The 25,123-nt window shown below is 33.7% G+C and overlaps 1 protein-coding gene across 3 annotated transcripts in view; it reads right to left on the bottom strand.

Moving 5' to 3' along the window:
* LOC149785046 (GATOR complex protein Iml1-like) overlaps positions 1-21,797 on the bottom strand; it is a 219,312-nt gene extending 197,515 nt beyond the window's left edge. For all 3 annotated transcript variants that reach the window (XM_089978764.1, XM_089978765.1, XM_089978767.1), the window contains exons 1-5: positions 21,562-21,797; positions 15,027-15,114; positions 11,764-11,813; positions 7,410-7,495; positions 2,079-2,162 (exon numbers count right to left, since the gene is read on the bottom strand). In XM_089978764.1, the coding sequence (XP_089834890.1) occupies positions 2,079-2,162; positions 7,410-7,495; positions 11,764-11,813; positions 15,027-15,114; positions 21,562-21,613 (360 nt within the window). In that variant the 5' untranslated portion in view covers positions 21,614-21,797. The remainder of the gene's footprint in view (positions 1-2,078; positions 2,163-7,409; positions 7,496-11,763; positions 11,814-15,026; positions 15,115-21,561) is intronic.
* Between the last annotated feature and the right edge of the window lie 3,326 nt (positions 21,798-25,123).

Raw genomic sequence — 25,123 nt, 5'->3', positions numbered from 1 at the left:
ATTTTAATAACATACATTTAAATTAACATTCACTGTTAAATAAACACATTTGTAATACATTTGGCCGTAGACAAGGAACCAATATTTAATACCCATTACAGAATCTAGAATTTAATCTAAGAACTTCACGAAACTAGATAAGTGAATCTCTGCATCACCTAATCCATGATGAAATGACTTCTCATAGAGAGTGAAAGTAAGATTTGTTAACATATGAGCATACTATAGAGGGGCCCCGAGTGGCCAAGTGGTCTAAAGCGCTGTCCGTTACGGATCACTGCCATCTCACCTCTGTCTGCGTAGGTTCGAGTCTCGGATTCGGCCAATGTGGGTATGTGAGAAAGCTTGCCAGTAGCTTCTCGAGGGTCGGTGGTTCTTTCCGGGGATTTCCAGGGTTCTTCCTCCACTATTAATACTGGCCACCATGTATAGCCTATCGTGTGCTGAAAAATGGCGTTAAAACCTACAACAACAACAACAGCATACTATAGTTTCCTAGTGCAATCAGAGAGATTTAGCCATGACAGTTTATGTATTTTGTTTATTCTTGTAATATTCTATGTACAGCAGAAATTATTTTGTACATATTCTGTGCATGTTAATTCAAAAATCAGAGATGCTACCAGGATTTTATTTCAAGGGGTACATTCCCTTCCCCCAGTAACCAAAATTAGTAAGGAGCAGGGGAAATAAAAGGGAGGGGAGGGTAATGGCCACAGTTCCAACCTGCCAAACACTTTAATATCCATCTCTATTCCTTCCTTCTTCACTCAATAAGAGCACTGCTAAGGTCAGAATCTTCAAAAGATATCCACTTTAGTTGTATAAGCATTAGTATCCTCATTGATTCTGAGCTTAATCTGTTCTTACAATCCTATGAATAATGTTCTGTACTGAGAACCACTATCACAGTCTAAACTCTGTCAAAGTTTATCATTCGTGACTCAATAATCTGCTGCCTACTATGCTAGCTTTTTTTTATTTGTTCCATAATGCTATATTAGTGTTTTAATTCTGTCAATATTTGTTCAGACATGATCTTAGATCAAACTAAATATCCTTACTTTTTTTTTAAAAATTGATTCTTCTTTAATTTATCTGAGCCCTTAGAGTGCTGTACAGTTTTTTAGCATAAGATCCCACTGGACTAAATTATTTGAAAAAAGAAATGAAAACTGCTTTCTATTTTTAAAATGCCTGTGTTTTAATTAGGCTTGGTATTCTGCCATTTCTATGCTTATTTAAGAATATGACTGAATAGGAGGTGGACTGGTATGCTGTCTATTTTTATCCATCCAGCATTTATAATGGAATCGTATTCAAAATCACTGGGTTAAAAAATTACTTGCTGTTATTTCCTGAAACACTTTCCCAACTCCAATAATCACATATAATTTAAAACTTAAAAATCACTGTCATCATCACTATTATCTGGCAACATTTACCAAAAATCACTCAGTGGTATTTCCAGCATCACTTTCCAGCTCTAATAATCTGATACACTGCAAAACTTTAAAATCATTGTCATCATCAGCTCAGCCAGTAATTGCCAAATGAACTTGTTATTTTCATCCAAAGATGGACCATACTGAAAATGAACCATCTGGGGTTTTCTAGGTAGCCTGTATTTTATACAAACATTTGTATAATTTCCTTCATTTGGCCACGGTCAAAATTGTGACTGAATGCTTGTTCCTGGACCCAATATGTCAATCAAATTTAGTATAATAACCATTCAGATTTACCCAGATGTGTAAAGTCCCCCACCCCCAGAAAAAGACATGTCACGACAAGTGCTACGAGACCTCTATCAACAGCGTGAATAACGTTGTGACAAGCACTTTCAGTGAACAGTTAAATGTAAATATTGTATACTGTGCACAGTACATTTTTCGACTTGTAATTAATTTGCAGGTTATCACAAATGAATCTGTACAAATTTTGCAAGATCTCTGCACTTGTATGCCCTGGAAGCATCTCTGAAACATTAAGAAGTCTTAAGTGCACCTTTGTGAATATTCCAATGTTGACACTGAATTCTCATATTTCTGAAACTGGAAAAAGCATTAACTACATACCATACTATTTCCCATCCTCCACATGTCACTGCGACTGAAGTACTGATCTTTAAACAACAGTTCCACCAGATCCAGGGCAACACTCTGAAGTCAAAGAGTATGGGGAAAAATTATCTACTATGGCAAACCTAGCTCACTCACAAAACATTTAAAGTGTGCTAAATCTAGATTTTCAAAAGAAAGTACAACATCTTCCATCATTATTGCCTAAAATTCTGATCAAAATCAGAATGCTAAGGACAAAGGGTATACAGATTTCCCTTGCTATGATGCTGCACTTTATAACACAACTCTGGATGTAATGTGGTACCAATATTTACAATATGACAACCAATTAAACCACTGTATTTCAAATGGTCTATCAAAGGAATGACAATACAAGAAAACACCATGTTTGGTCCACATTTGATCCAAGGATGTAATATAGAACTACTTTAGTTTCTAGAAACCTTTTTTCTTCTTACAGTCACAGTGTCCTTGAACGTTAACCTTTTCATCCAAAATCGATAGGCTTCTTCCATACCCCATGTGCTAGCCATCTACAATTTTTTTTAACACCTGCCTTAATGAGACATAAAAAGATGTAAACCACATCTTTATGCCTGATGCAATACAAGTACAAAAAAAGTCAAATACAGTCTACTTGCAAATTTGGGTATCAGATGAGTGACCTTCCCCTGGATAATGTGATTGGCACAAAATTACACCATTTTGTAGTTACTACTAGAGCAAAAAAATACGTGCTCTTCCTTGAATGTAATTGCAGAAAGGGAAGGTGTGCCCATATAATGATTGGATAAGCATTATGAAACAAACATTTTATACTCCAAGAAACAGATTAACATGCATCATTATGAAGCTGCTGAATGACCTGGAAATTTGCTTGCTGTCCTGCTGCTATTGGTAAAAGCAAGTCGAACTGAGCTCTTTGGGATGAAAGGTCCCTATCTCAAGCTAAGAGCTGGATAATGTATTTTCAGACCACCATCTTAAGACTAGCATAAGTTAGCTTGAAGTTTTGCTCATATGCTTTACTATCAGCAACTTCCCTGATCTCTGAACAGATATGGAACTTCTGGGTTTAATTCTTGTAGTTGAGCGGATAAAATTGGCTGAAAAAGCCTGAGCATAAATATCATCATGTCATTAACTGAGCAATAATAACATTTGAGATTGCTGTCTTATGATCAGCTCAGATTGCTTTAGGTCACATTTCAATGTCCAAATGGGATACTGAGATGCTGAGTTCCCAAATGGGGTACTGAGATGCTGTTGAAAAATAAAGAGTCTAAACATGACAGCAGTTTAAAGACAAAAGACTGATTTCCTATCAGCAAGAACCCATTCTAAGCAATGAAACCTAAGGCCATCACTACTGTGATGGAACTGCAAACAGCTGGTGTGTGCTAAAAAGGAATGGACTTCAATGATCCTGCCTGCTATAGTTTGAGTGGCTAGGAAGCAGGTCTTCAAAGAAAAATGATTCACTGAGGCTCTACACAGTGGTTTGAACAGTGCCTTGTTCAGCCACATCAGAGCCCATGGTAGCTTCATTTCTGACAAAGAGCCATGGCCTTTCATTGTGACAAATGTGTCTGAAATTGTGGAATGGTAACCCTAGATTTGAGACTGGTTCTAACTTCTTGAAACACCTGTGAAGAATATTAGCTATTTGTGGCACTGAGGCTTTTAAGGGAAAGGTGTTTCTCTGCAACACTGAAAGAAAATTCCATTTCCCTTCATAGTCTTTCAGTGTGATAAGCCTTCTTCCTGAAGCAATTCTGTCCAATACTAGTTTTCAGAAATATTTCTTTCTGAATTCGTGCTTGATATAAGTCAGGCATGCAGTTTGAGCATTTCATAGTATTTCAGAGTTGGGACAGAAAATCTACGTGTGCAGACTTTTTCTGCGAATCTCTCAAGAGAATGATGATTCAGCAGTCTGCACACGTATTCCCTCACTTTCTGAATGACCTTGGGAAGCAGATGGATTGGGAGAGAGTCATACTCATCAAGACCATTCCAGTTCAGTCCAAAGACACTGACTGCCCAGGCTTTTGGATATTGGACATGTGAGACAAAATCAAAGGATCTTGGTGTTTAACATTATCACAAAGAGTTCCAGAAGGGGAAAAACCAAATGGGCACAGAGTGTTCATGATGATATTCATGCAGATAATGATTTCTGATGGCAGAAGAATGCTTCTGTAAGCTGAGGGATCTCCCATTTGCTGTAATGGGACTGCAGTGGTCCAAAACTTAAATTACTTGGTGTAGTGGGCAAAGTTTCTCTCTCTCTCATACACCCACATGGGACAAAAGTATCATGTGCATGGGTCTATGAACAAGTGACCCAAAATGAGAAAACCCTACAGGCACATGAATTCTTTGGTTGAAAGCTGACCCTCAGACCTGATGAAAGACATCACTGAGACAATCTTTATGGCACATTCTAGATGGGGACATACTTGATTCAAAGACGTTTTAAACTGTATGCCCTGATCAATCAGAACTGTCCTTGTTAACAAGGAATCCAAAATAAAGCAAGAGTGAAAAAAGGGATTTCATGCCTTTTAAAAAAACACTGCTCACCTTGGGCTTCTAGAAAATGTTATCCAGGCAGATCAAGGCCTAGGATGTGGAGGTGGCTATGAAGTGTGACATAACATAGGGACTAGATTCCGATCAAAACTGAGAGCCCATAGCAGGTACACAGTGTCAATGAAAGTGAATTTCCAGTTTCTGTACTGATATCATCTGGCTATGACATGGCAGGCAACAGCTGGGTTAAAAATGTGAGGGAGGACCAAATATAACAAGATTGTTGGGCATTATTTCAAACTGGCAATCTTTCTGCCTAGAGTGACTGAGACATGATAAAGCTGGCAAATTAAACACTATCAGTTGTCATGCTGATTACATTCACATCCTTGTTGAAGCTTTTCTTGGCTCTCAAAAATTAGCATGGATACATATGGAGTACCTTCCCCGAAACATAAAACTTCTAAAGATAGCTCAAACTAAAGAAAAAAGCACAAAATGGAAGTTATCTGTAAAGGCATCTTATGACATATTGTTGACCAGGGTTGAGCTCAAGTAGTAACTAGCAACTAATGGAATTTTGGAGCCTTCCCTTCTATTCAAGGGGAGATCACACTTGCCTGACTTCAATCTTGTTAAGTAAATTATTGTCAGCCATTTGCTTGCTAAAAGAAGTAAAAAAGATGCAAATTATTTTTTTTCCAGCTTCCCTGGGCTGGAAGTTTTAGGTAGTGGTTGTTTTCATAACATATTATGATTGGCAGAGGTATGTGACTTAACCAATACTTGGGAATATTGTATTACAGATCATGCCAGTATGTGTACACTGCCAATGAACTTGTTTTTGCAGTATTTCTATTAATACTACAGTACAAAATCTTTACTTAACCTTAATTTGTTTAATTGAATTGTATGGATTTCAATGTCTGTTGTGCTCAAGTCAAAAATATATTTCTTAAAGATAAGTCTGCTGAGCAAATGGTTGAACTGCAGGTTACTTCCCACCTGCCAGATGAGGACCCTTAAATCTTGTATCAACTGGTGTCCAACAAAAAGATAAAATGATCCAAGAAATATGTAAAATTAATCAATAATTCTGCCATTTGTCAGGAATGTAATGTGCAGGTGAAGTTCTCAGGTGGGAAGATAAACTTAACTGTCATATATGCAGCAATACCAGTGTTTTCCCACATGAATTATATACATGAGCTTTTTTTATTGCAATAAGCACAACATATCTGATCAACATCAGTTCTTTGATCTATTTGAAAATTAGTGACTTAGAAAAGCTAGACTTGGTAGGACAATACAATTTTTATAATCTGCAAGAACAAACAATAATGCCAGAACACATTCATGTTGGACTGGGGAGTGTTCTGATTGCACTACACATGGTATAACATTATCTTAGTCCAAATGGAATAACCCCTGCAACTCTCTGAACTTGTCACCATTTTTATGGCAAGACACTTCACTCCAAAAGCCTTAGCACTAAACAACCTACTTGTGTTGCTTTGCCATAAGACACCAAATCAAACCAAAACCATTTTTGTGTCAGAATCTATTGTAAATCTTCATTTTGTTAATGGTCATCATATTGGAAAATACTCCGATTTAAGGTCCATACAGTTTCTTTCCATTCTGAACTGGTGTTTTTTTTATTGCTTTTTAAAAATCAAATCCTAGAAGATAAATGCTAGTATTATCTCCTCTTACTCGTAGCTTAGTGCACCATAGTAAAAAAAAAAAGGAAATTAAACAGTAGCCAATCTGACTCATCTACAGGCATGCATGTTTCCCAATCTTTGTTCACTTAAAGAAGCCGAAAAGAAATAAAAATGATAGGACACTTCTTCTTCACTCAACATATCTTTAAATGGATAGAGGATATTTGCTTGAAACAAGCGAGTAACAAATATTTCAATGAGTGGTTGAAATCTCAGTATTTTCACGCACAAGATGAAATATATCCCTTATTCACTCACAGCAATCAAATTTTCCTTTTAGTTTATGCTCAGATATATTGGCTAGCAAGATATCCTGTATAAGAAATTTAAGTAGCAAGATAACATGTATAACAGATTTAAGTAGCAAGATATCCTGTATAACAGATTTAAGTAGCAAGACATACTGTATAACAGATTTAAGTAGCAAGATATCCTGTATAACAGATTTAAGTAGCAAGATATCCTGTATAAGAGATTTAAGTAGCAAGATAACATGTATAACAGATTTAAGTAGCAAGATATACTGTATAACAGATTTAAGTAGCAAGATATACTGTATAACAGATTTAAGTAGCAAGATATCCTGTATAACAGATTTAAGTAGCAAGATATCCTGTATAACAGATTTAAGTAGCAGATATATTGGCTAGCAAGATATCCTGTATATTTTGAAACAGATATGAAAGCAAATACCTCTGATGACTTTTTCATATTGACATTATTCTGTATTATTTGAAGTACTTTATAAAGTATAGAAGATATCAAACTACACCAAGGGAGGTATCCACTCAGATAATTCAGTTCCTTTCAGGATCATGTCCCTTTGCATACTCTGACAAGCCTTAAATTCAAGCGACCAGAACAGGTAAACATAGAAATCATATTATTATTTGACACATATATTTTTTTATTAACAAACAATTGGCAGTAAACCACAGGCTTTGAGGAATGAATCCCTCCAAGCCAGAAATGGAATTCCAAATAGTATGTCTTCACTGTATATATGCTATATTTGAATGCATTTAGAGTAAAATTCTTCTATGGGATTATAATGAACACCTACCTTTGGATCCACTTTGTTGACAATGACATCTTTGAAGCAGTGAAACTTGAATGCAGTGGCAATGGTTTGCTCTATGCTTATAGTGTCTGAAACAAGAGTTCAAAGTGGGTTTGAGATTGCTCACATGTCTGACACATAACAGCCAAATGAAAGAGCAGATGGCCAAGAAATCTATGTCAGTATAAAGCATTTACTTGAAATGTCTTCCAGTTCTATTGACCATAGTATAAAATTGTAGTTTTTGGCAGAACCAGAAAGATAAAATAACACAGTCCCAATCTGATTCCTTAGTCATATCTCACACAAGGAATATCTTCTTCTTTTAACTTGGACAGGGACTAAAGACACCAAAGCCAGGTGGGAAGGGGAATACTGCATTAGTAGCAGATAAGCATTACATAATTAAGACTGGTTTTACAACCCCAAAATATTTTCATTTAAAAAGAAGTTGTGTATCACCTGCAATTATTATTGCATTGCTGAATTTGTCAGCCTGATGAGAGGCTGATGGCCTAAGATAAACTGACCTTTCAGTTTTTGTCAGTTGGATGGCCAGGATGGCTTGACAACTTGTTGGGTTGATACCAATGGATCCAAAGCATGCTCTCACTCTTGTGTGCCACTGAATGAAGGTAAAATGATGAAAAAGTGGAGAAAGAATGCCAGAAAGCAGCTTTCAGCCAAACGATGAATAATTCAAAAAGGTGATAGCTATGAGGTCATGGCTTTAATTTTCATAAAAGTGACCTTTCTCTCAGTGAGACTAATAATCTCTTTTAATAGTTTAAACAACTCATCTCAAGATGGCAGCTGATAACATATAAGAAGTACCTTTTAAAGGGCAAAAAGGTCACGACCCTTTCTTTTCCTTCTTGATTCAGCTAAACAGAACCGTAAAGTTTAAACTGTCCAAATAAACCTATCATGATCATCGCTATCACAGTTAAAACCAAGATATGGGATCTGAATAGGAACAAGTCAAAAGACAAGTGTGAAAATGAAAACCTTCAAGGGCCAGGCATACATGTGTATGCAACTGTCCAAGGAAAAAGAGGAAGTATGTTGGATGTGACTAAGGAATCAGACTGAGATCATGTTACTTGCTTTTAATCTGGTCCTCCAATTAATAACAGAGAATGGAATATTAGACTTAGACTGGGGACTATCATCTTTGAAAAACAGCAATGTGACAGTTGCAGGTATTGTATTAATGTTAACAAAATAATTGTTTTAAGGTATCTCAAGGTTCTGTATTCTGTTTCCACATCTGATGGCAGATCACGATCATTTCAAAGACCCCATGAGCCAGGACACTTTTATAGGTTTTTCAATTTCAGTAATGATAGCCATAAATCTGATCAGCATCAGTTTAAAAAACTTTAAAGCCAGAATGCTTTCTGTCAAAATTGCCCAAATTCTGTCATGCAGTTATTTTAGAATGTTTTTGTATTTTGAATGACAGTGACAATATTTAATGGTGGAATGGCATCATTTGTGTAAATCTGAAAGGTCTTCAAGCCAAGGTGATTTTTCCTGTCATGTTTGCCAAAATCTAATTGGTGGGTTTCATTTTAAGTTTTTCCAATTTTAGTAATGGTATCCTATCTGATTGTGAGCTGACATCACTTGTATAAATTTGGAATGTCTTCCGGCCAGGAGGTTTTCTGCCAAAAATAATCAAATTCTGCTGAGAGGCTTTGGAGAAGTCATTCATAGGTTTTGTATATTTATAGTGATTGTTGCCCTATCAGAGAGCAAATAGGACCAACTGGCACAAATCTGATAGGCTTTAGGCCAGAATTATCTAATTCAAGTTGAATTTGCTCTGGTGGATCATGAGTAAAGGTTTGGAAATAAGAAACTGTTGAAAAATGATTCAATACTTTTGTAGTAAAGGCATTTGTAAAACCTTGAGTTGCCAGGATGCTTACTATTATATTAGATGAAATTCTTTTCATCAGTTTTTGGGAACTAGTTTCATGGGTTTTTCTTCTGCTTTTAATAACAGAAGGCCATTTCTGACAGCTGATAGGCACTATTCATATAAATTTTAAAGCCCTTTAACCCATGATGCTCTTTGAAAATTTGGTCAAAACTGATCAAGTATTTTTTTCAAAAAAGTTTAAAATAGCAATTGTTGATAAACACACAGCTCCCAAAAGACAAAGGACCATATTATAAGCTCATCTGGCTTTACAGCCTTTCAGCTAAAATTTCCATCTTCATTTCAAAAATACATATAATCAGTATAACAGTGTTAACCTACTGTATCTTGCTGAAACAAAGACAATGAATTTATGGACCATATGGATTAAATTAACATGGATGGCTCTAAAAATAATAGTGCAGTGCATGGAAAAGGCTCAGCCACAATGAACAGAACAGTGTTTGCTAGCCAATAAATGCCCAGCACACCAGTCATAAAGGATGAGTGTTTAATAGCCAGTGTGTGCCCCTCACAAAGTTCTTAATGAACAGTGTTTACTAGACAGTGAGTGTCTCTCACATGATTCTTAATGAACAGTGTTTACTAGCAAGTGTGTCTCTCTCACATGGTTCTTAATGAACAGTGTTTACTAGCCAGTGTGTGCCCCTCACAAAGTTCTTAAAGAACAGTGTTTACTAGCCAGTGTGTGTCTCTCGCATGATTCTTAATGAACAGTGTTAACTAGCCAGTGTGTGTCTCTCACATGATTTTTAATGAACAGTGTTTACTAGCCAGTGTGTCTCTCACATGATTCTTAATGAACAGTGTTTACTAGCCAGTGTGTGTCTCTCACATGATTCTTAATGAACAGTGTTTATTAGCAATTGTGTGTCTCTCACATGATTCTTAATGAACAGTGTTTACTAGCCAGTGTGTGTCTCTCACATGATTCTTAATGAACAGTGTTTACTAGCCAGTGTGTGTCTCTCACATGATTCTTAATGAACAGTGTTTACTGTCCCATACAAGAGTCCTAAAGCGATATTTGCATGAGCTGACTACCTACTGCAGTCAGATTATAAAATCCGAAGGACATGTACAGAGTGAGTCATACAGAAAGGAACCCTTGTAAGTAAGCGACACAGTTTACCTAACTAGTATAGACATCAAATGAAAAGGATGCACACCTTTATCACTACATGTCAGATATTATATTTGCTATGTACCCTCAGTCACAACAATACACATGTACAGCACATATACCTGTATACTTCAAACTATATTTAGTTTTCAGCTCTTACATCCATAACTGGCAATTATAGAAACCAAGTCCACCAAGACAATGTGTGCAAAGGAATTCATCAATAAATCATGGATGCAAGATCAATGATGGAAAGAAACCAGTGCAATAACAAGAAAATGGGGCCCCTGTCTCAATCAATAATAGTTCAAAAGTGTTCAGAATTCAAAAAAAAATTCATTTGATCCTGAAAACTGTGTAAAATTGGTCTAATGATTTCAAAATCATGGCCCCAAGTGTCTTTTCTGATTACCCTAGAAAGATCTGTGAATGACGGGATACAGTATATGCTCCTAAAGACCTCTATTCTCCTAACATTAGCAGCCCCTAGAAAGGGCAAATATACTCTGGAAATGTAAGTTTTACATGATCACTCACCATACTGTTTCCATATGTTACTGTTTTCATTAAAGAATGAGAAAATAATAGATCTGAAATAAAAGTCAATAAATTTATCTTTCTAAATATATATGTTAGTGTTGTTTATTTACTTTACACTTTAACACAAGTTGAAAAGAAAATTACAGGTAATTAAATCTTTCTGTACAAAATCAGAAGTTCAGTGACTTGTGTGCAGCATATGGCTTATTTGGAAAATTATGTGACCAGATTTAATAATGACTAATGACTATGAATATTCATGAAATTTTCCAGACAATCAGAAAATTTAACAACACTGCATTCATGCCAACCCCTGATGACAAAAACGTGTAAACCAAGTGGATTTAAAGAGTAATCCAAGCAGAAAAAGAGTAATCCACATATAACATGCTAAAAATTCAAAGGCAAGTGATTTATTTGCCCTTCTGGTTTTTTAACATCCTTTCCTACTTCAAGTTTTCAAATGCAGCACTTTTAGCTTTAGAAACAAAGAGATTATAATGCTGCATTTCAAAATGCTTTGTACCAGTGAGACCTTAAATTTTATCCACAAACTTTGACTGTAATCAATCTAACAATGCCCATAAATAAGTGAATGTTTTATTCCTATCAATTTATATACATCTTCATACATAAGTTCACTGTTTCAGTCAAATTCTATGCTGAGAAAATGATGAATTTACTGACAGTTCAAAACTTTACCTGTGACTGAATTTATTGACTTACTTGATAAACATGGCACATACCTTTTTGCTGGAAGTCATCTGGGAGAAAACTGATTTGCAGCAGCAAGCGGCTGAAATAAAAGTATATGCAATATATTTGTATGAGTATACAGTTTTGTAATAACTGTTTGAATATGTTACCTTTATAAATGGGATTTTATTAATTATGCTACCAAGGTTTTACAATATTGTAATAAAATATTTGAATATGTTACCTTCATAAATGGGTTTGGATTAATTGTGCTACCAAGGTATTATGGTATTGTAATAACCTGTTTTAATATGTTACCTTCATAAATGGGTTTGGATTAAATGTGCTACAAAGGTTTTACAATACTGTAATAAAATATTTGAATATAGTACCTTCATAAATGGGTTTGGATTAATTGTGCTACCAAGGTATTACAGTATTGTATTAAACGTTTTGAATATGTTACCTTCATAAATGGGTTTGGATTAATTGTGCTACTAAGGTAGAGGATTTTAATAAACTGTTTGAATATGTTACCTTCATAAATGTGTTTGGATTAATTGTGCTACTAAGGTAGAGTATTTTAATAAACTGTTTGAATATGTTACCTTCATAAATGGGTTTGGATTAATTGTGCTACTAAGGTAGAGGATTTTAATAAACTGTTTGAATATGTTACCTTCATAAATGGGTTTGGATTAATTGTGCTACTAAGGTAGAGTATTTTAATAAACTGTTTGAATATGTTACCTTCATAAATGGGTTTGGATTAATTGTGCTACTAAGGTTGAGTATTTTAATAAACTGTTTGAATATGTTACCTTCATAATTGGGTTTGGATTAATTGTGCTACTAAGGTAGAGTATTTTAATAAACTGTTTGAATATGTTACCTTCATCAATGGGTTTGGATTAATTGTGCTACTAAGGTAGAGGATTTTAATAAACTGTTTGAATATGTTACCTTCATAAATGTGTTTGGATTAATTGTGCTACTAAGGTAGAGTATTTTAATAAACTGTTTGAATATGTTACCTTCATAAATGGGTTTGGATTAATTGTGTTACTAAGGTAGAGTGTTTTAATAAACTGTTTGAATATGTTACCTTCATCAATGGGTTTGGATTAATTGTGCTATTAAGGTATTACAGTATTGTGCTACTAAGGTTTTTCAATAAAAAAGGTTAGGTCCAAATAAATATAAAAAGTTGCAGTAATGGCCTGAAAATATCAACAGGTCATCTCCATAAAAATACAGATAAGCCTATTAAATTTAATTTGTCTATCTCAAGTGGTTTATGCTTTATTATGTAAACAAGGTTTTCAAAAATAAAAGTCCCATATTTCAAAAATATATGTATAAACTAGAGGACTTGTGAACAACTTGTTCATATAAATATAGCTTTCCTACCACATCCAACCTTACATCATAATGGAGACAAATCTGTAGTAAATAAACAAATATTAACTCTTCTGAAAATAGTATAAGTACAATGGTTTGTCAACATGCATATCATCTGACAATGACCATAGTATGTACTAAGTTTCAAAGCAACCCACAACATACTGTAAGAGTAGTTGTATTCACATCCATTAGTAAGTCAAAATGAGCAACAAATCTTACAAAAATCTTGAAACTCAAAGATTTATCAATATGTGTATCTTTAGTTAATAACCATAATATGACAGCAATCCATAAAGAAAGTGCAAGACAAATAGTGGGACTAGTTGGGGCAATATGATTGTGTATTATACTGCATGATTTAAGCTACAAAATGAAATGGGTAATAACTCTAACAAAAAATGTTGCAGCAAAATAATTTGTTGACATGTGCATCTTCAGTTGACAGCCATATTATTTACCAAGTTTCAAATCTGCAAGACTAACTGTGCTAATAACAATGTGTCATACACTGCATTACTGTGAATTCACAAATTTTCAGTTTTTTTAAATTATATTTTCATCAGTGCATAAATTTCTGGTTTGGGGAATTAGTCCTATTGTTTCAAGACATAAATATTTGCTGGGTTCTTCAATTCTTGGTTTGAAGCAACCATGAAACCCATGAAAACTGGAACCACACAATAAATCGCGAATTGAAAGTAAGCTACAAGTCAACAACTCAGAATTGTATCAAACACTGGAGGACAAAATGAATATCCAGGAATTCAAAATAAGACCATTTATTCCTTGTAACTGTTGAGAGCTGAAACCATCTGATATTCTTCAGCAATTACAAGATTTAGATTTTCAGATTAGCTGCTGCAGTTCACATACTAAATGTCAGTTTGGCACCATTTTCATTTAGGTCAAAGCAGACTTCATTAAAGTATTTCAGCAAAGAACTCATGTTATAATGATCAACTAATAGGGAGAGTAGTGACAACAATTTTAAGATAGTCATCATAGCAGCCATATTGAATCTATGACTAGCACCATTTTCATTTAGGACCAACTAGGTATCATAAGAAGTCTTTTTGCATGAAATAAAGAGATAACATTATTTACAAGATATGACTTTACATTCACATCATTTGGCTATTACACAATTTTCAAGTTGGTTGCTCTGACAGCAATTTTAGACATCATATTGGCAGTATTTTGATTTAAGGCAAACAGACATCAAAAGAAGTCTTTTAGTGAAAACCTCATGTCAACACAACCATCCATTCAAGAGAAGTAGTGATAACAAGTAACATGGCCACTGTGTGATGACCTTATTGTATGTCAAATTGGTAACATTTTTTTTTAAGAACAACTAGACACCATAAGAATTCTGGTGAAAACACCATGTTAATATGACTTTCTGTTCAGGTAGAGTTGTTATAAAATTTTTAAGGTGGCTGCCATGTGGCCATATTGGATCAATGTTATATCAGTTCCATTTTCATTTAACTAGAGATCATAAAAGACTTAGAGAAAACCCGATGCTGACATGACCATCCATGACAACCATCCATGCATGAGAAGCAGCAATAAAACATTTCACCAAAAACTAAAAAACTGTGGTGGCCATACTGGACATTTCATGCCAATCAGTTAAGGAGGAGTAGTAATAACAAACTTCTGCAATGGGCAAATGAACAATGGAGAACAGACCATTCCAGAACCTCTTCTGGCTTATAACCAGTAGAGCTAATAATAAAAAACAACTTTTGCACCATATGACTTCTGTATCATATAGCTACAGCTATGTAAACCTTAATGACTTCTTTTCAAGCAAGGTAAATGTGCATCTGTTTAATTTAGCTCATAATATATGTGTTAATATTTGTTCATATAAATAATCTCTACATTTTCGTGCATGTACTACCTGTCATCTTCCTCAGGGTGGTGAATTTCCAGCACATCACCCACTGCTACATTTGGGAAGTCTTTAGGATTAATAATAATGTCATCACCTTTAAAACAAAAAAATGTATCCATCAAATTTTAAGTTCAGAGTTAAAATTAAAAATGAAATAGCAGTTACAAATATTGCTAACTACATTTTAATCCATTAACAAAAACTGTTACCTAACACTGAGAGTTCTTGGGATGCAGAAATCAATTTAAAAATACACATACCTTTCATTCTGGATGCAAGAAATTTCAAAGAGCTCAATCCTCTGTACATAATTTGTTGTCAGCAAAATTCTCCTTTGTTAGATTCTTTTATGCAATGTAAGTAAATGTATCAACCATGTAGTGTGTGAGCTATCAAACAAACTTAATTGACTGTACTGTGATTAGGTGAACCCAGATAGGTAAAAACTTAACACACAAGGAGATTAAGACACCTGTTAATCCATAGTTAGTGCCTAGTTATCATTTTTATCAAAAAATTACATGCTCATTTGACACTTTCTTTGATAAGTTTCACTCAGGATGGTTTTACACTATCCTATTAAAAATCCTTACATGATTTTAGAACACTTACATTTTATTGCATACCATATTTAGAAAAGTAGTACCAAGCTTTGGAGACTTATTTTGTTTATTGGAGGAATATGAGCTCCATAATTCATCATAAAATCCACTGCTTTTTAGTATCAAGTACAATATATACTTTCGTTTCTGAGTAATTATTTATATATATTTTTATCCAATGGCAACTTTATATTTCTTTGGTACCAACTGCAAGGCTACCAATGAGATTAGTCAACAGAAATTAGTACAAAATTCTGACAAAAATAACAGCATGCCAAAGAGACTGAGAGATTCATGGAATAAGTCTTCAGGAAGTGTGCTCTGAACAGTGTAGAAGGTACCCAGACTTGTTTCCAGACTCCTGTTTTAGCTAAAGTGTTGCTGATTTCACCTATAACATCAGTGGCTTGTAAGCAAACATAAGTGAGTTCTTTAATACTGTCATAATTCAACCATGTGTAAGAAGTTGTCTGCTCTGAGTGTTGGGTTCAAATGATAAGGAACAGCATACATTCATATGATCTGTATCTTATGGACGCTTAAAAACCACATTATTGTCATTGGTATATTCTCATCTTCATTGTCACTGAGAAGGCATTTGCTAGAACACTCCTGGAAATTACCAAAACATTAATTTTTATTTTGATATAAAAGTCCACAATTTTACATTTATCCTCATCAGGAAAAGGTGCTGTAAAAACTTTTTCATCAGCAAAACTGAAACCTGATGTCCCCATGAGTTTCATTTGGAAAATGGCCACGTGGTTTGAAAACTACTGTACCTGTGAGACGGCTAAAAACTGTCGACCTTATTTATATACCACAGGAATTAATTTAGGGTAGGAAGCAGCTTTACAATGGAACTAGAACTCATTCGATAAATCAAAAAACTGTATTACTTGTATAAAAAAATAATATCTGTAATCATGTAAAGATACTCTGATCCTGAACTACAACACTGCTTATAGCCTGCAATTTTACAGCATTTCTAACAAAAAACATCTAAATAAATGCTTCCACAGGTACTATCTCTTAATTTTGTGTGTGGATATATTACAATGTATGCATATTTTATTAAATGTTTTAAAAGTCTGGTTTGCATTTTTGCTTTATAGCATGAAGATGAATTAGCATTTAGCAGCACATCAGCACAATAATGGCCATATGGTGTCAATTGAAAGTACAGTTCTAAACATGTAAAACTGCACAAACAACCTTCCAAACAAACATTAACATGAAGTACTACAAGATAAAAAATAAAAAGTAAAGATTTATATAAATGTATAAAAAATAAAAGATCAAGGTGAACAATAGCTGTATGTGAACCTGATATTGCTCACCTCACATATATTTAACTTAACAACTAGCTATTTCACTAATCAGGCTTATGAAGTATTGTAGAAACAAAACTGATGTAAACTATCTGCCAAACTTGATATTATGCTGAGATTTCCTATTGTACTATATCCTGATAAAAATTCTTTCTAAAGATAAAAGTACATTAAATATGCAAAGTCTCTTGCTCATAACTGACACCATCCAAAATCTTGATGATATAAACCTATTTACCAAATTTTAAAGATACTCAATGAGAAAGTAGTCTCTTGATCAAGGGAGGTAACAAATAATGACAATCTGATTCAAAGTATCTTATTATATGTAGAGATCTCACTTATTATGAAACCTGTCAACAAAAGTGTGGTAAAATCTTACTGGAATTTAGTCTCCAGACTGGTAATAAGCTTAGCTAATTAGATACAAGATTACTTCATTATCTCGCTCATTACTAAACTCATTGGGGCCCCGAGTGGCCGAGTGGTCTAAAGCTCTGTCCGTTACGGATCACTGCCATCTCACCTCTGTCTGCGTGGGTTCGAGTCTCGGATTCAGCCAATGTGGGTATGTGAGAAAGCTTGCCAGTAGCTTCTCGTGGGTCGGTGATTCTTTCCGGGGTTTTCCCGGGTTCTTCCTCCACCATCAATACTGGCTGCCATATATAGCCTATCGTGTGCTGAAATATGGCGTTAAACCCTACAACAACAACAACAACAACTAAACTCATCTGCCATCTTTCATTATATAATCATTCTGATTTCACATATTCCAAATTGGATCAGAACTGAATCAAGAATATGGCCTCCAAAATTGTAACATGCTCAGTCAATAAGGATTTCCCAGCCTATTTCTGACAGTCCTAGGCATAAACTAGGGAGTCCCTCTTTTTCAAAAGGGAAATAAGTCAATGCATTATCATTATTTTAAATACATATAGGGATCGATTTCTTAACCATTTATAATATCACACAAAACCAAAAATATTTTTCAGTAAATAACATGTTAAGTTTAAACATTATACATGTACATTTATAATATAACAATAAAAAAACACAAAATAAGCACAACAATAAAATCATCAACAATTAGTCACAATCCCAAGAATGATCATTCAGAATGCTGTGCAGTTTTCTCTGCAAGTAAAATAGCATCTCCATTTACATCAATGAAACTTACACGAGTAAACACTTGGCACTACATTGTACCATATATATCAAATCATCAATTAACATCATTAAAAGAAACAAAAAAGTAATGAAAATATAAATCAAACAGCATATAAGCAAAAAACTAATTCAAAACAATGCCTTCATTAGTAAACAGTGTTAAATGCATTAAGAGTTGGCCCTAAGGAAAAACGGTAGGATATAACTTGGGCTCCATTGAAAAGACAAATTAATCTTGGCAAATGTACAATACCTCAAGACTGCAGATTAGACTGTTGTCAAGATGAATTCACATAAGCTTTAGGTACCTTTACTCAAATACCACCGGTCAAATGGAACTTTTGCCTATTATTTTACTGCTGTTTTCTTTTCATTCTTTTGCTTTCTGTTGGCTTCAGTGTCATTTTCATCACATGACCAGTTCCCAAGTATACAATTTTGCTGAATCACTTTTACAAGTTGAGGCACTTTTCTGCACTTCTAAAATGTTTCTACCTATACTGCAGTGCCCTAGTACAAATTACATGAACTTAAATAACAGCTATTATTATTGTGTTATATCAATGATTTGATTACACTGTCCAAATCAAACTCCGAAAAAGCTTCTATTACTTTCATGACTATAATCTTATGATTAGCATCATCACCACTTGACCTATCGCCACTTGTCAATCATGCTGATCAACTAACCAATCAGCGAGCATAAATTAGACACACTGTCAGGCATGCTTACGTCTGCCATTTTCCTCTGACAAACTGCTTGTGGCAAAAATGAATAATAAGTATTTAAAATATTTGCAATGATTTGTTGTTTTCTCAATCTATAAGGGTGAAAAGAAGGCAGTGGAAGCATTGTAATTATGACTGTCAATATCCAGATCATCTAAATGGAGGAATTAGATTTATTCCTTTCCTGAAACAAAGACAAACTTCAATGGATAAAGAATTTTTTTGTGGTCAGGTGTCTGATCAGCAGAATATGGAAACAATGGATGGTAATTACAACATGTTTGTTTGCATAAAAATTTGTACAAAAGCATGTCATGTTGATGGCTTTAAGGGGAGAAAACAAAAATTGAAATTGAAAAATATACATAAAAATAAACGTTTCAGGCTTTGATGCATATTATATTTCTTGTACAAGAAGCACTGAACCCCAGACTGCAATATTTTAAAGTTTGAAAATGTACACTTTAATGTTGGGTTGTCCCATAAATAATGATTTATCGTCTTGATCTTTCAGACACTTGAGTGACTCTTTACTTTCTCAATGGGCTGAAGGAGGCGGGATACAAAAATGTAATAATAAAGAAATACAAAAACAATGGTTTCAATAATTATTGTCTGATATATTAAGCATGCATTTACATGTTTACATTAACAGACATCAGTGATCAACTTCCATATGATGAACACAATAGAACTTTTAAAATTATTATGTACAACAGTATACATGTACTTCTAAACAGTAATTATTTACTATTTTGGTATTAATTTTTAATTAATTTCCTTCCAATACATGAACACAAGTGAGATAAAATTATTAAGGATAAGATTATATACTAAATACATTAGCATCTTTTGGAGCAAATTTCCTTGTACAAGAATAAGTTATCAAGCAGCTTTAAAACTGAGTTTTATTATTTACTGAAATAGCACACTTAGATTATTACTATACGAATTTGAACTACAAATATAAATATTGTCTACTGCAGTATAATTTATGCAGCTTTGAAATTTTACATTTCTAAGAATAATACAAATCATTTTCAATCAACATATCACTTAAGCTGAAACATATTTCTTGGCCAAATACTGCATGTTTGTCAGAGGTTAGCAGGGCATCATGTTACGTGATTTGGTAGGCAGAGCAATCTATCATCTCACCTAAGGTCAATTGAATCTAAATAACATTACAACAAAATAGGGCAATGTTTAGTTGCCTAACAATCAGAGGTGCCTACTAACACAAAGGAAAACCAGTTTCTTTTAAGTGCAGTACAGTAGCATTCTGAGAGGTAGACCTTTCCACAAAAAATTAGTGATTAATTAGTGATAAGAATTAACTGTTAATTAATCACAATGGCTTCATGCCTGTTTACTTAAGTCCAGCCTTTAGCTATTCTGCAGACTGACCATGGCTGAACAAAATATAAAATAGAGAGCGTCCAAAGGAAAATTAAGGCATGTCACAGGAATGCATTACAGGGGAAAGGGTGCATCCTTTCAGAATTTCATGCATATTTAATCTGGAAGAGAGCCCTTATTTCAAGTTATAAAAAGATGCAGAAAATTTAAGTTTTCAAGCAATTTAAGTTATCAAGCAGCTTTAAAACTGAGTTTTATTATTTACTGAAATAACAGATTTAGATTATTGGAGTGATTAGTTGCTTCCTTAATTGCTTATTTTTGCTGAAACACTTAGTGCTGTGGTACAATTAATCACATTTCCATCACAGGGGTTCTTACCATTGCTTACAATTTACCGGTCACAGATCTAGTATATCACACAACCTATTTAAGAAATAAACTCTGATATTTCAAGCTACATTTCACATAGCGTAATAAATATAGCATAGATGTTCATCTCAGGCATTTGACTTTGAACACTTATCCAACGTTTAGTTTACTATCACATCTTAAAGAAATACCAAACCATTTTCTCATGGTACCACTCGACATGGCCTTGATCACACGGTCACCTGCTTAATATGCAAGTGCAATGTGCTGTAAGAAATACTGCCTTCTCATCAGCCAACTGAAAATAATTTATTAATAGGTACAATGCTTCATTTTGCTTTGGCCAATGAAAGGACAGTATTTCATTCAGTGAGATGCACTTGCATATTTAGTTGTCGCGATCATGGCCATACCTAGCTGTAACTTGGGGAAATGACCTGGCATTCCTTAAAGATATCAGAGTGAGACAAACTTTGGATAGGCATACAAAAGTCAAATCCCTGATCTAAACATCGGTACTAAACTTATTAAGCTATGCTAAATATAGCTTTAAATATCACAGTTTATTCTTAAATAGGTCACACGAGATGGGAGACAAGAATCCTCCCTTGTATTATTATATAGTACATGTATGACACGTAAACTGTAAGCAACGATACAGACACTATGATTTCAATGACGTCATGCAACATCAGTAAGAACACACGTCCAACAAGCCTCAATCGCTTCTAGGTTCAGCCTATTTTGCATTACTGTTACATATTATTGTATGTAACGGACAAATATGCAACAACACAAGTCCTTCCGCGCTAGCTTGTTCCACGTAGGCCTGAATTTTCTTCGTGGCCAAGCTGGTCTCACTGCTGGTGACCGAATTTGAAATTTTACGTACCCTGTACATTTATGGATGATACTGTCAACATTATTAAAACTATTTTTGTTACAAGATCAATAACACTTTCCGACATCGAAATTTACCATGTTTGCCTTGAAGCTTTCGCGAGTGCCATACTAGCTTAAAGGTCTTCATTATCAACCACAGAGAATTCGCATTTTGTGATCTAGTTGCATTCTGATTTATACAACATTATTTTGACTAAAATTATTCTTTAGATACAAATGTAATTTTTTTAATATCCACAGCACATTTTACAGCTTAAATTTTCCTTCAAATAGCTATAAACACCTATGGTAAGGCGTTACTCCATGATCAACTCCATTTTGGGAGGGTATAAATATCTAGACAGCGGTTAACTCTTTTGCGGAGTTAGAAAACTGATGTGGAAATAGTTTTAACTTTCTTTTTTTTTTCCGATTTAGCTTTTGTTTGTTTTGACAGTTATATATTACATCCTTTGTAATTTATAAATATAATTTTAAAATATGCTTCATTGTTTCACATTCATGGAAAAATATGGAAAAGAATTGCATCAAAATATATATATAAATATACTCTCAACTCCAAAAAAGCGAAAGAAGAAAGAAAAAATGGAACATAACTTTTCTCTAAGAGTCTAATGCTTTTCTTCATATATTTTGTTTCCTAATTCACACGTTTAACGTCCACATTCAGTAAGTTCGATCAGACGAATATATGGCTAGATTCCCTCTATTAAACATTAGACTGAAATCAAGTTGCTTCTTTATTCAGTATTTCCGAGTCAAAAAGGACGAAATAACCAGTAACCGTTTTGATAAGAAATAAGTTACCAGCTTAATAGTGCTATGTATATTTAATTTGTATCGGTTTTTATTTATTTATTTTTGATTATATGTTATATATAATTGTATTTTGTGCTTGACCTTGTCCAAAATTAAATTCATTGAGTATCTGACCAGTAACTTTATACATAGTTAATATTTCTCTATGAGTGTGAATTAAATATTAGGATCATTATCAATAGAGGTAAACATGTTTATTTGGGGTCTGGGTCTAGGATATTGGTATTCCCTATGGGTAAAGCTATTGTACGTGATGTTTACCACATTCTTTATTATACATTTAGGGTCAGATTTTGTCTTGTTAGCAACCCAGAATGTTCCAGAATGGAAAATTCCATTAAATGACATGGAATTTTCAGAAAATGGTAATTGCGACCTACGTCAATTAGAGGGTTTATAATCTTATTTACTTGATAAATTACTCGTTCTTGCGGTAACACCAGAATCAGAATCATGTATTTTTATCAGAAACCCTTTTGGCAGTTTCTTGTTCTGTATTTTCTACAAAAGTAGGAAATGTTGGGGGGAAAAATCATCTAGCCGATGTCAAGAAAAAGGTATATAAATATACTAGAATAAAATAGAGACAAACAGTCATACACATAATTATATTATTATAAAGGATATACAATATATCAATTCAAAAAAATATATACAATTTTATATAGTGCATTGGCATTAAGGCCATTAGGATACAAAGTACCTAACTTATGAACCCAATGAGTTTCTTTTATGAGTCTATTCATACAACCATGCACTATATCTATTGGCATGAAAGAAAAATCGAGTAGAGAGTGATTATTAGTGTTAAAGTGTGTTGAAATATTAGAGGAAAACTGAGGATCTCTATAATTTTTTACATGAAAGCGATGATTATTCATTCTCTTAGAAACTTGTTGAAGTGTTTGCCCAACATATTACATGCTACTTTTCTTTTACAGGATATCAAATAAATCACGTCAGTTGATATGCAATTAGCGTTATTACGCAGATAAAATACCGCTTTTGTATTAGCGCTACTGAAAGAAGTATTTTCTCTTATGTTTGCACATTGAGAGCACCGGTGTCTGTTACATTTAGATGACAAAATTGTCTTTTTTATTTTCTGTCTGTTTAGTTCTAATTAGAAAATGTTGCAAATTCTTGTGTCTTTTACAAGCGAGAATTGGTTTATTTTTGTAAAGTGATTTTACGCTGGTTTTATTTGATGAAATTAGAAGACTATAATATTTATTAATTATACGTCCTATATTAGGTAATGAAGGATTATATTGTATTGTGAAAGGAATCACATCTCTCTCTATTTTACATTATGCTGTGTTTAAAGCCTCATGCTGAGTAAGATTACGGGCTCTATTCAGCGCAGAATCAATTATATATGTAGGATAATTTCTATTTTGGAAATATGTTTGCAATTTATTAAACGAATTTTCTAATTGACAATCATCTGAAATAATGCGTCGGTATCTTTTGTCCTGGTTATATGGTCTACCGTTTTTACATGGCATGGGATGACATGAAGAATAGTCCACATATTGGTGGGTATTAGTTTCCTTGATATGAATATTTGTAAAGATAGTGTTATCAATATTTTTTATTACATTTACATCTAAAAATGAAACATGCATACTAGATGCAGTATAAGTAAATTTAATTGTCAGGTGAAAATGATTTAGGCGATCAATAATTTTTTTTTCTCAGTTCTTCAGTTGAATGGCTCCAGATCATATGTCATCTAAAAATCTGAACCAAACGGATGGATTAAACTTTTCGTTTTGAAGAAAATCTTTTTCTAATTTACCCATGAAAAGGGAAGCGTATGATGGAGCCATAGGACTACCAATTGATGTACCCATTATTTGGATGTAATTCGTATTATTAATTTGAAAATAATTATTTTTCAAAATAAGTTTTATTATTGTACAAATATCTTCACTAGATAGTGTGCTATTATGAGGATTGTTATCAAGAAAATATTTACGCGCTTCAATACCATCTGCATGCGGAATGTTGGTATATAGTGATGTTACATCTAATGATACCAGGATTGAGTTATCAGATAGCTGTGGAATAGACTTCAAATTTTTAATGAAATCAGTAGTATCTTTAATGAATGAAGGAAGTGATTTCATTAAAGGTTGTTACACACTGTCTTATGTCACTTGTTTAGGCTCTAATAAATAGTAACACAAGAAAGAGTGAAAGCAACAAGCTTTGAAAATTACAATAATTTATTTCCCTAGAAAAATTCTGTAAAAATGAAAAAATTTTAACTTACGGTTTTATAGATCAAATCCAAAAATAATCCGAGAATAAAATTTTAGTAATCCTAATAACAAAATGTTCAACTGATTTCACGTTCGAACCCCGACGAAGAATCCAAGATGGAAGACGATGACGTATGCTGCAATCTGTAGTGTTGAAGTCTACAGTTCCTTGTAGAAACAAGAATTATCACTCCGGTTTCTGATAGCTGAATAAATTTTTACTTTAAAAAAAAACTGTTCTTGTTCCACAATATTACATGAGCACACGTATTTTTCAGAAAAATAACAGAATTAAATCTTTTGAATCCAAGTAATTTGAAATAACTTCAAACCATGTAATCTGAAATAAATCCAAACAGCATAACATACAAAAAAACAGTTTAACAGCCCAGCTTCTACTGAGATTAATTCTTCAAAACAATGGTTATATGGGCTTTCTAAAACGTAAACAAGGGCCACGTGATCATCTTCTGGAAGTTTATAAAAGCAAGTACTTGTTACAGATCACGTTTATCCAGTGTGACCCTGACGAAAACCAATCTTTTTACTCT

Source organism: Sinohyriopsis cumingii, chromosome 13 (genome assembly GCF_028554795.1).
Source record: "Sinohyriopsis cumingii isolate HCF-2022 chromosome 13, ASM2855479v2, whole genome shotgun sequence".
Lineage (NCBI taxonomy): Eukaryota > Metazoa > Mollusca > Bivalvia > Unionida > Unionidae > Sinohyriopsis > Sinohyriopsis cumingii.
This window is presented reverse-complemented; position numbering and strand designations above follow the sequence as displayed.